The sequence below is a fragment of the Hippichthys cyanospilos genome, chromosome 3 (assembly GCF_059441005.1).
Source record: "Hippichthys cyanospilos isolate Australia breed blue-spotted pipefish chromosome 3, RoL_Hcya_1.0, whole genome shotgun sequence".
Taxonomy (NCBI): Eukaryota; Metazoa; Chordata; class Actinopteri; order Syngnathiformes; family Syngnathidae; genus Hippichthys; species Hippichthys cyanospilos.
The window spans coordinates 27686950-27699210 of record NC_142371.1 but is presented as its reverse complement, the minus strand read 5'-3'; the positions used below and the strand labels follow the sequence as shown (position 1 = coordinate 27699210).

Genomic DNA, 12261 nt, shown 5'->3' with positions numbered 1-12261 from the left:
CCCATCAGATTGGCGTAAATGTAAAACACATTCCTCTACGGAAACAAAAATACTCGACTTCCCCTTTAATTGCTTCAAGACATGACTAATCAAAAAGAATCCCACAAAGTTCATCAAATTCTGAATGATCAATGTATTAAATGATAATAAATCTGCTTTAGTGATTATCATTATTTTTATGATTATAATTGAAGGAGGCTCTAGTCCAAAAACCACACAAATGACAAAAACTCTCGTCAACTGTTGACCCTTGACTAAAACAACACATTTGTATGACATCAACCGTACAGAAAGGACATCTTCTCACAAATACAACAAATGGCCACTCAATTCACTCCGTTGCATTCAAGCTAATTACGCTACGTAATGGAAAAAACTGGAGTGAAACCCTCTCAGGAGCCGAAGCAGGACCATGTCATTCGAAATGTCCCGTGCCCACACCCATCTCTGAGCACATCCCCCGTTATGAGTGAAAAAGGTCCGCGCAGAATGTTGTATCTCATGCTTGACTCGTAACGTCCAACACATTTAACTGTGACATAACTCAGTGCCAGATGTTTACAATTCAAAGGCATTTAAATCGGCGAGCCCCCTTTCCTTTGTATGATAATGATAGCCGTGGCTTTCAGGGCTGCTCTTTCTTATTCTTGGTTTTTAAAACTGGTTTGTGTCAGCGTCGCTCCCCGAAGACCATTTTTAGGGACACGGGGAAAGAGAAAGGCGAGGAAAAAGGAGGGAGAGCGAAAGACGTCCTCAGGTTTCACAGCTGCAGGCCCGGCTCAACTCGAAAGTAAATGGACTTGAGGAAAGCCAATCCTAATTGATTCCAAGCCTCAAAGCTCTTTAGTAAACATTGTGGAGCAATGAAAATGACTTGTTATCCTAATTCATTGGATGCTCGCGCTGCGTGTTCGACAAAGCTGAAGAACAATTCAAAGAAGCAAAATGATGTGCTTTGGTCATTTCTCCCCGCCTTTTAGCAATACAACCTCTGCTGAGCTCATATACAAACAATAAAAGTTTATGGGCCTTCAGCGTTTTCCTTGAAAATCTATCAAGCCCATGCCAGGAAAACCTGTTATTGTATGTAAAGGTATTTTAAGTACAGTTATGCAACTCCTTGCAGTAAATGAGCCTCGGAGGATGAAATACAAACTCATCACACAGTGAGTAGATGGTGAAAATCCAGTCATTGCCAATACTTATGGCCATCTGGGTCAAAATAAGATTTTCAACAAAATATTTGGAATAAACACCTTTTCGGAAACAGCATCTTTATAGCAGGATTCTCATTTTAAAAGTTCATCTTCACTTATGTCAAGAATTAGGCATATCATGCCAAATCTTCAGGAAAATATCATAAAAGGTAATATTTCAAACAATCGCTTTTATGACATGCCAAAGGAAAACCCAATTCCTCATTTTCAATAGCTATTTTTAGAACTGGCCTCATGGACTACTCATGTGGTCTTTTGGGTTCGGGGGAGGCAGGTGGGGACCTGTATCGAGCACCGTATTGGTGACCCCTGACCTAAGGGGTTAACCCTACACACATCATAGGCTTATGATGGGATGCCACCACTGAAGCTTAAACAACAGGCTATATAGAAGGTCCGTTGTAAGTCCATAGACATATTTTACAAAACACAGTCCTACATACATTATACACTACACCACTTTTGAATTATGCAAGAATTAAGCACATGCTGGACACATTTTCACATTGACCATCTCAAAACTATTTAAGGATATAAAAATGCACCTGACATCTTCTAAAAGGATTTAATCTCAAGTTTTATATGAACTGTCAAAAAATGCCAACGATGTTCAATGTGAGCACCGTTGGTCAAACAGCACACATCAAGCCAAGAGTCAAAATCAAGCCAAAATTTAAAGCAAGCAAAACTGTTGAGGTGAACATCATTACTGGACATGAAAAAAAAAAAAAATTTTTAAAAATCATTAGCATCACAAAATACTAAATAAATTTAACTTTAATATGGTATCAATTTAATCTCACTACCATTTATACTTCAGTAGATATGAGGACTTGAAATGTGCCCAAGATTTTTGGAATGTCCTGTATACACTGTACAAGTATTTTTTAACTCCCCAAATTGTTCATTAAGAGGGGATAAACAACATAAATATTTGCCATGAAAAGTGGGAGCTGTCTAAAAATAACAATAATAATGTATTCCCTGCCAGACAAGTATGAATGGGTTTTTGACATTTTTAGCCACAAATTGCATTGAATGAGTAAATAAAAAATATATATTTTGGAAAATTGAAAATAAAATCTCCATATAGATGATTTTTTTTTTGGTCCACTTTTCCCTCACCAGTGTGAGGTGGTTCCAATAGGCGAGTAATTATATTTCAATTAGTGTGACTTCCAACAGTAACAACAACAAGAAATGACCAAGTGTCACATAGATTACACTAGACACAAAAAGATGAAGAATGTGTTCAGAGAATATATTGGTGATGATAAAATATAAATGAAGGCAAGCAGAAAGTATCTCCGCAGAAAGCAAGTGTGATCATAAACCAGCGAAGAGCTGACCGTTCTTCGCTAAGGTGAGGAGTTGTTAACGACAGGTAAACTCAGGTGAAGCAGTTCCCGCAAAGTCTAGGTTACTGGCTGTGATTGCCGCTGCACCTCCAAAGCGGATGAAATTCCATCCTTGTCCTTGACAAAAAGCCTGACGGGGTGTCACTCAGGCTTATAGCCATGGGCCTCCCATCCAATATTCACTAGCTTCTCGAGCTGGAAATCTACACAGGATAACCTCGGCACAGCATGGGCCCAACACTGAGACATCTCGATGTCTAGCTTCCCGCAGACCCGGTTTAAGGTAACGCGGAGCTGGCACAAGTCTGAAGGTGGTTGGGGTAGACTGGTAGAAGGTAAGCAGTTATGGCAGCCAGTCAGTGTAATCGTAAGTAAGATAAAGAGTTCCGCAACCTCCGCAAGACAAAGCTGTTAAGTTCATACATGTCAAATCTCAGGCAGCTGAAAGTCTTCACTGTCACCACATACGGTGCTTTATCCTTTTATCAGACAAGGGACCATATTTGGTCGTGCTTAAACTGAACAGCGCTCACTTCACTATGGGGCTCATTTCTCTGTTAGGCAGGCAAAAAAACTAATATATATGATGGTTTTTTTTTTTCATGATGCAAAAAAAAGCTAATTCGCTCATTCACTGCCATTGACAGCTATTAACATCAAAGATCCATTTTTATTGGGCTGGCAGAGAATACGTTGAGTATTTATCTTAATCTGCTTGTATCAATAGCATGTATCGAAGAATAAAAATGTATTGCCGACTACTCTTTTGCAAAAAAAACTTGAAGTCATTCAGTGCCACAGATGGCACCAGGCGTCAAAGATCAACTTTGAAAAAATGTCAGCTGGAATCACGTTCAATCCAGGGTGTCAACACATGACTTAATTACGCCGACATTGTATCTGTTGTCAGTGTTTACAAGTGGCTTGGATCAATCATAGCTGCATTTAGCGTACGTAAATTATCCGCTATCTAACAGTGCTCCAGTGCTCAATATAGGCTGGCGTGATAGTTCCTACTGATCACATTTTAACAAACCATGCTCCAATTCATTGCTCATTCATTGCTCCAAAAATTGTGAGGATACAATTTATGTCAAATCTAATGTTTCTACGGAAAAAAAAGTAGTGTACTGCTAATCATCAAAAATGAATAAATGATTGTCAATTATAATCAAGTGGAAATTCATTATACGCTCTTCTGTGCTGACAAGGGTTTTCACAAAGAAAAAAAAAAAACACTCAAAAAGATACTCAATATTTGATTAAAATTTTCCGTGGGAAATCCGAAAACCAAAAATAATTGATAGGTGTAGGTGTGATAAGAGGCATAGACCAACATTATCGATTGGGTTTTATGAAAGAGCATCACTTGTTATCAAATTTAAAATTCTGTTGCTAAATTCTTTTCACACACGTGTGACAATATGAAGTGAGATAAGCACCCAATTGGAAGTAAACCAGCTTCCAGGAATGGAATGCGTTCCGCCCTGGAGGTTTTACTGTATTTCATTCCATACTCCAGGTTTCTGGTGTCATTTCACACCCGTGGCACGGTGGCGCAAAACCCACCGAAAAACACACGGCTATGGCTGTCATTCCCCCGCGGTTGAAAAGAGCAAATTTTAAAAGATGAAATGCTAAACCAATGTTAAAGCAGACACTACTAAGGACCTCAACGATGACCTCATCTTTGACATATTCCGCTTAGGGACAATGTCGAATGAAGCGCAAAACATGTACAGCTACCCCCTACACTTCTCGATAAGTAACAAAACACTGACATGACCTCAGAGACCAGTGAGAATGACAATCGGCACCAACACAAAGAAGACAAGTCGAGCCTGTCGCTATTCTTGATGCGAAGGGATACCTGCCAATTGTTGCATTGTGTGTATATTTCACCTGGTGGGCAACGCTTCTAAGTCATTCAGTCACATACTGTTTGGTACATTCTCTGGTTCCTAATTAAATGTGAGGTTGATTACATGGTGTCCGACTCACCCAATCTGTCTGTTGGTGGAGGGTGCCTGAGTGATGACAGAGCTGGACTGAGGAGAGGGTAGAGCTTGCTGGATCACTATGCTGGTGTCGTGGTTGCCCATTCTGGAGTGGGCCTGCTGGTGTTGCCCCCCCTGGCCGTGCAGAGAGATGTTCTGAAATGTCCGATACAAAAGGGAAAATGAGCACAATGCTTTGACAGGGATGGGCAGCCTAAATCTGTTTTTTTTATTGAATCCATGTGCATTAGAGTACTTAACTCTTTCAGTGTCAAGCGTTATCTGAAAAGGCGACCCTTAGAGTGCCAGCCGCACTCAATTATTTTTTTAGTGACATCATCTCAACAGCCATTCCCTTCCATAATACATGAACAAAAACAGTGAAAATGTGTTTTTGTTGGCGAAACAACAGTTTGTGTATGTATATAACTACATTACAGTGTTGGATTGGCATAATATTATGAAGAGAGCTGGCCACAAGTGCCATCTATCCATTCATTTAAAAAAAAAAAGTTAAGAATTTTTGTCACTGCCACAAAACATAAGTATTTACAGAACGGAAATTCTCATCCATGGCACTGAAAGAGTTCAAGTATTTCAGGCTTAACCCAGATATTACGTATACAACCTTGACCAACAACCAACATTAAATCATTAATGCATTTTAGTCACAAAAATCTATATATATAAACATATACACACACAACAAAATAAAGAGGAGAGTCACCAGCACAGACAGACTGCACATTTTGCAAAGAAAGTTTCAAACACAGTACAGGTATTAGTTGTATATCTTCGGCATAGGATCTTACAGCAAAGCCTGGCAAACGCTGTTGGAGTGTGTTGTTGATTGGCAGAACTAAAAAAATGTCCTGTAATGATGAGTCAGATTTGGCAGTTTTGTTCATCAGTTGTATTGTACAGGGAAAGGATCATATTAAGGAATCAACAAAAGTGATTACAACAGTCTTTGACACTAAATATTTTTTTTGCTGATTTTATTCTAGCAATGATTTTATTCCAGGAAATATGTTAAAAGCTATGAAGAAACACACTAAATTGCAGCCTGGTTCATTTTTTGCCTCGTGCCAAGAGTTAATGCAATTCATTTAGTTCGACTGATCAAACCTGAAACGAATGGAGTTGATTTTGTGTCTTTAAAGACTGCATGTGAAATGCAGGTGCGAACGGCGCAGCTGGAGAGAAGCGATCTTTTTCGGTTGTCTAAACATAGCTAAAATGCTAGAAACCAAAATTATCATGGCATATTGTTATGGCCATTTTGGAACTTAATGAGGCAAACGTTGAAATACTATATTATCAACCCATAGAAAAGTATCGGAGTCCTTAAAAAAAGAAAAAACATTTAGACTTGTATCTAAAGATACCTCATAGGATATGACATTAAATCATATTTGAATTGTATTTTCATTTACTGTCTCTCAGTATGGTACAAGTAGACTTTTTCCACTAAACGGCACATTCTTTCAATGCTATCATTTTTTTCGTTTGCGTAAATTTTGCCCCCTGTTGATTCAGCACAACCTCCCTTCATAAAGCATACAGAAGTGGGAGGCTAGACGTTGTTGACCCGGGAACAGACAAGCTCCAGAGTCAAAACACTTGGACAAGATCCTTAGGTACAACTTGCAGCACACATTTTTCCAGACAGGCAGATTAGATAAGAAGTCTGTCTGTTGCTGATTTGACAAGTAGCGATGCATCGTCTCCATCTGCCAAATCTACAAAGCGTGCTGTATGACGATATGTTTATTTTTAAATGTACAAAGGACTCTCCTGAAACATAACTGCATGTCTGCATGGGTATTGTCAGCATCAATGACGATTTAGGACTCCCTCACATGAGTGAAGTTTTATTTGAAGTTACAGGTGGAGAACGCAATCTTTCATCTCCTCACCTGCGGCGAATGTCAAATCTCCACCTGCTAGCCAGTTTCGTCATTGTCAACCTGAACAATGAGGGGTCTCAGACTGGGCCAGGAAGTTGAATCCACTACACAACTGAATTTTATCCGACAAGGTGTCTTTTGGACGCAGCGTTTGGATTGCATACTATATGTTGGGGCAACAAGAAAAGCTTCGTTTTCACATAGTACTTTAATTAGTTCATCACAGAAAATGATCCTGTTTATCACAGAGATATAAGTTCACTGTCCCTCAGGGGGAAATCATTAGTATAATGTGGTCACAAAATGAGTTTGATTCAGATGCAATTCAACAAAATTTGGATTGAGATATTTTCCCGTATCAATGTTTGATTAACGAATGAACCGTAACCCCTGTGAATGGTTAGAATCCTTCCCTCCTGACTAGTTTGTCATTCTTAATGAGCGAGGAAGAAGCCAACTAATATTGCACCGGTCTGACAAACAAACATATGGAGAGTCATGATTTTTAACAATTGTTGAATACATTTACTTTGAATTTGTGTTATTTGAGTCATGATGACAGAGTCCATTTTCTCCTAAATCAAAGTGACTCAGAGATTTAAATCCCAGTTTGGACATTCACTTGATGGAGGTGATTGGTCAGCGTGTCATGGGAATTTTTTAAAGCAGCATAAATGTGTTCATACACTCCGCAAGACCTGGAAGGACAATTGTTTCGACTTGATACTTGACTGGTCCTCTGACTGTTGGATATTATGCACTGTATAGACAGGTGTGTGCCTTTCCAAAGCATCTCCAATCAAGTGAATTTACCACAGATTGTCTCCAATACAGCTGTAGAAACATTTCAATGATTATAAGTAGAATCAGGAAGCGCCCGAGCTAAATTTTGAGTCATGGGCTGTGAATAATTATAGAAGTGTGTTCATATATTAGTGCTGTCAACCTATTCAAATATGTAACTAATTATTTGCAAAATTCTCCATTGCTAATTGTGATTAACTGCATATGACATGTATAACAATTTGTTTGAGTAAAAACTTGGAATTCATGTAAAATCATCAAAGAAAAAACGTGATTTTTTTCAGGACTGTTGAAATACCTTTGTTGGTTCTTTTCCTTAAAAAAATACCAATGCTGTTTCTTAGTTTTTTCTTATAGTTTTCTCACAGAAAAACATGCTCAAAATTTTTCACTTTTTGGTTCATTTCTGCTCAACAACACCTCACTCTGACAGCATATGCGTAGCCCTGTCTATATATATATATATATATATATATATATATATATATATATATATATATATATATATATATATATATATATATATATATATATATATATATATATATATATATATATATATATATATATATATTTCTACAGCAGCATATATGTACTTTTTAGTGTTGCCAATGTATGGTACTGAAACTTGGAAAGACGTGGAAAGACTGAACTGTCAAAAACTTCAGGATCCACTGCATTATTCCAAACTACTACTGCGAAACAAGCTTGCGGTTGAAAAGTGATATGATTGATGACTGCACCCGATAGGAAGTCATCAGCACCTGACCTGACCCCTGTCAGAGAGCATGTGGCTTCAGGTTCACCTGTTTTAACCCGAGGCTTCTATTCCCACAGTACCTGTTTCGAGTCCTCTTCTTCCTGAGCCTTGCAAAACTCCTGCTCGATGGAGCAGTCGAGCTCGCTAAACAGTCCCACCTCCTCGCAGTTCTTCAGGAAGCGTGTTGGCGTTGGAGTCTGGTCTGTGGATCAAGCAGCAAATACAAGCACTTGTATCACTTATTTCTCATTTCTCTATGTATTGGACGCGGTTTATTATTTCTGGGAGTTCTGTGATCATTTATTGCATGGATGCTTTTCTTTCACATTTAATTTGAGAAAATAGTTCACTATTTACATAGGCTATGGGGTGACGTTCCTCACGTTAACTGCTGGAAAAGCAAAAGGCGCATTACTATAATGTGGTTGCTATTATGTTTGGGAAAACATGACAACTTTTCAATTCGATGGGGCAGAAGAGACATTTCTACTGACAGCACCAGCGCAGCTGATAAAGTACAGATCACACCCGCCGTGCGGGGGGGTCTCATTTGTTGAGGGCACTCAAAAGCTGTGGTATTCAACTTGGCTTTGTGGGGGGTGCGCGCGGATCGGGTTTCAGACAGTCGAGGGTGATTTTCGGATCAGGGTTGTTTCAAAGGCTAAAAGCAGAGCTCAGAGTCTGTTTATCTACTTTCAGTTGACCAAGGCTTGTTTCACTCTGAGTTGCACGCTGACCTATGATCCCTAAATCATTTTTTTTTTGTTCAACACATATGATTTTTGGAGGGGTGGGGAGGGGGGGGGGGGGGGGGGGGGTGGGTCTTTATAATACCAATAGCAGTGGCTAAATGATTTTCAAGCACTAAATTAGTAGATCCCTTAAAACTCGTCTTTTTCCTGTACAATTAAAGACTACGCTTGAAGATGCTCAAAAGAATTGCTGCTGCTTTCATTTGAAGCATATCTTATGGAAATGCTAGCCTTGGAGTTGTAACACGAATAAGAAAACCCAAATCTGATCTTGCTGTCCAGGAGGATGGCTCTGGATTTAGGGCTGAGAGATGACACATGTGGCAGACAGACTGTAATACAAATGAGTTTTTGCACAGTAGATTGACAGATGAAGTTAAAATTAGGAAAAGAACTAATCAAGTTCATATGCAACCAATTCTTTGTCCTCAATGTAATAATAGTCATCATTATTTCAATAATATTAAATGTGAATAGTTGTTTGTGTATCTTGCGGTTTCCACAGCCTAACGCAAGTTCAATTAAAAATATTTTTTAGGCTTTTTTATTCCAGTTGATATTCAATTCAAAATCAAACTCACAGTGACATGTTGTCCAAATTTGCTACAGGACATAAATGACGAGGACATCTGTCCTGAACACTGTAAGTGCAAAAGTAGCAAAACTTACGGTGCCTCTAAAACCTTTTGACATAGTGATATCAAAACATAAAATTTTATTGAATAAACTCTGGGAACAAAAGAGAAAAATAAAATCGCCTGACTGTTTTGTTGGTTCTGCTATCGTGATTGCACAATGTTGCAAGTGTCAGTCGGCAAACCATGTTATTTTTTAAAGAATATTCGTTTATTTTATGATGTAAAGCTATTCACAGTCATAAATGAAATTCTACTTTTACATTTTTCAATGTCTTTTAATGATTGATTAATGGCATTTTCATGACAGTTAAAATGAGGCCTTTTATTTTAATTAAAACAATCGGGGCTACAACTAACAATTATTTTAGCAACCAATCCGTCAATGGTTTTGTGAATTATCCAGATTTTCTAAAAACATGTTTTGATTTCAATCATTTTATGAAAAATTGGACATGTTTTCAAATTGACAGTTCAAAAAACTTTTTTGTGATTTGTTTGCTGTTTTGATCCATAACGTCAGCAAATCTGCAAAAATGTTATTCATTGTTTTCCAAAGTCAAAACAGATGTCTGTTTGATTTTAATTCAACACAATCACAATCTGTCTGGCAAAATGAGATTATTTCTAGTCGAGAGCCTGAAAATCTGGGTTTTGGACAATTTTAGGTCTCTATAAAATGAATAGATGACCAAAATTAATTCTCAAATTATGATGGGGTGTTGACTCTCTGACATAATGGGAAAATAGTATGTTTATAGGATTACCCCTACAAGTATTTTCAAACATGTTTGGAAGTGCATTTGAACGCATTTATAAATACATTTGAATGTTTTTGAAAACGCATTTCAATGCATTAAAATACGTACACATAACATACTTATGCATACATTCGGAAGCACTTGCTTGACATTCAAATGGTTTGCAAGTCAAAAATATTTATTCCTCTTTAGCAGCTTAGTGACAGCCAAATGCAACTCGCCCCAGTGTAAACCCATTCAATAAACAGAATCGTCACATGCCGGTGTCTTTTCCACCGGCCACGTGTGCGTCACATGGCTGTAAACAAGACACATCGTGAAGATTACGAGCGGCTGGCAAGCCTTAACTCACCTGATAACAAGTTGTCATTCTTTATGGAAGGAAACTTAAGGGTCATTTCATGTTTGTGTCGATGTATCATCAGATGGTCTTCAGTGGGGAATCGCTGTATAGATGAAGAAGATGTATAAATGCAAAGATGAATTAAATTCAAATATAGTTACAAGTATAAACATTTTTAATACACAAATAGGTCCTCCGGTTGTTTCACCGTGGTTCTTGTGTTTATTTTTAATTTATAAGGAAGAAACCTCCTCCTCATGCAACTTGTGCATCCTCTTCATATTACACATGAGAACACACTTGGACAAAGTGTGTAGTGTGTTTGTTTGCGAAAGCACTTACCTGAGAACAGCCAGGAGCGTTGCAAACATACGGCCTTTCCGGGTCTGAGTTCATCACAACTTCTCATAAAACTAAAAAAAGGACAAAAGGGGAAAATAAAGAGAGGAAGTAAGTGACGTAGGAATTCACAGCAGCATCCAACAGGGAAAAATACACTCATTGTGCGGCATAAAATTATATTGCACCTGTAGCAGCTGCAAGGTAATTTCAGTCATAAACGACGTCTGCTCACGTTTCACTTTAAATTATATTAAAGTAATGGCTTGTGGTTTTCGAGGGCTGAAAACGATAGATTAAGGCAAATCTCCTCTTGGGACACCTGACAAACAAAGCTGGAACACAATTTAAAGGGCAGACCACATCTGCTGGTGAAAGGCTAGGAGAAAATTGGAGAAAACCTCAATTGTTTCAGTAATTTTTCAATTTGAGGAAAACTAGACAGATTGGCTAAGACACTCAAATGTTACGCTTGAATCTCATTTTCGGTTTTGGGGATTATATCTTCAAGTTTCATCATGAAGAAGTCATTTCGTTGTCAAATTCACTCTGTCAGGTTTTATGACGGTAAGAAAAAGAAAGGTTAGGTGTGCCAGAGCAGGACAGCATGAGAAAGCATAAAAAAAAGCACTTTTGTTTTCAGATGTTTGAGATGAGGGCTTGATGCCAGTTAGCTGCTACGATCAGTCACCAATTAGCAAGCTACCATTCATCTTAGTCACTTATCAAAATTAGATCATTTTATTGGTTTAAACACATTCCCTCCCGTTGACGGAAGTAATTGTAAAAAAAAAAAAAATTAAAAAAAAACATTTTTTCCTGGTCTGGCAGTGTGAATAGGCTAACTTACTTACTAAATAAACTAATGCATTTGCTGAAGCAAGGGTTTTCATCATTGTTTTTATTATTATTATTATTATTATTATTATTATTATTATTATTATTATTATTATTATTATTATTATTATTATTATTACAGTTAATCATTTTAATGCTATAATGATCTTTTTCTGTTTGAGTTTGAAATATCTGGCTGCATTTGAATGCACCACATGTCTCATCCCCACGGTAGCAGTTCGCATTGTGCTGTGTCATACGATGACAGCATAACTGACAAGTGGTTTATTTAATGGTTTTGTTAATGGAACTATAGAATGTGGTGGCAATTTGTGATAAAGGGGTCAAGCTGATTAGAATGCAAACACCATTCGTGGATGAATTTCAAAATAAAAGCTTGGGTAATTGCATTGATGTCCATGTATTACTTGCCGTATGTATTTCAAATCTAGCTAAAATAGCACACGGTACAATGTGGTACATTATTTCGTTATTGTTGTCAGTCCTCATCAAATAAACAAATGGTGGAATACATATGGAGTTGAAAA

General features: G+C 37.7%; 1 protein-coding gene across 1 annotated transcript in view; it reads right to left on the bottom strand.

The window, feature by feature from the left end:
• Nucleotides 1-11172, bottom strand: part of LOC148426652 (cyclic AMP-responsive element-binding protein 5-like) — a 49133-nt gene extending 37961 nt beyond the window's left edge. The window contains exons 1-4 of the mRNA XM_088411561.1: nt 10880-11172; nt 10547-10640; nt 8127-8248; nt 4577-4728 (exon numbers count right to left, since the gene is read on the bottom strand). Coding sequence (XP_088267687.1) covers nt 4577-4728; nt 8127-8248; nt 10547-10640; nt 10880-10933 — 422 coding nt within the window. The 5' untranslated portion in view covers nt 10934-11172. The remainder of the gene's footprint in view (nt 1-4576; nt 4729-8126; nt 8249-10546; nt 10641-10879) is intronic.
• Between the last annotated feature and the right edge of the window lie 1089 nt (nt 11173-12261).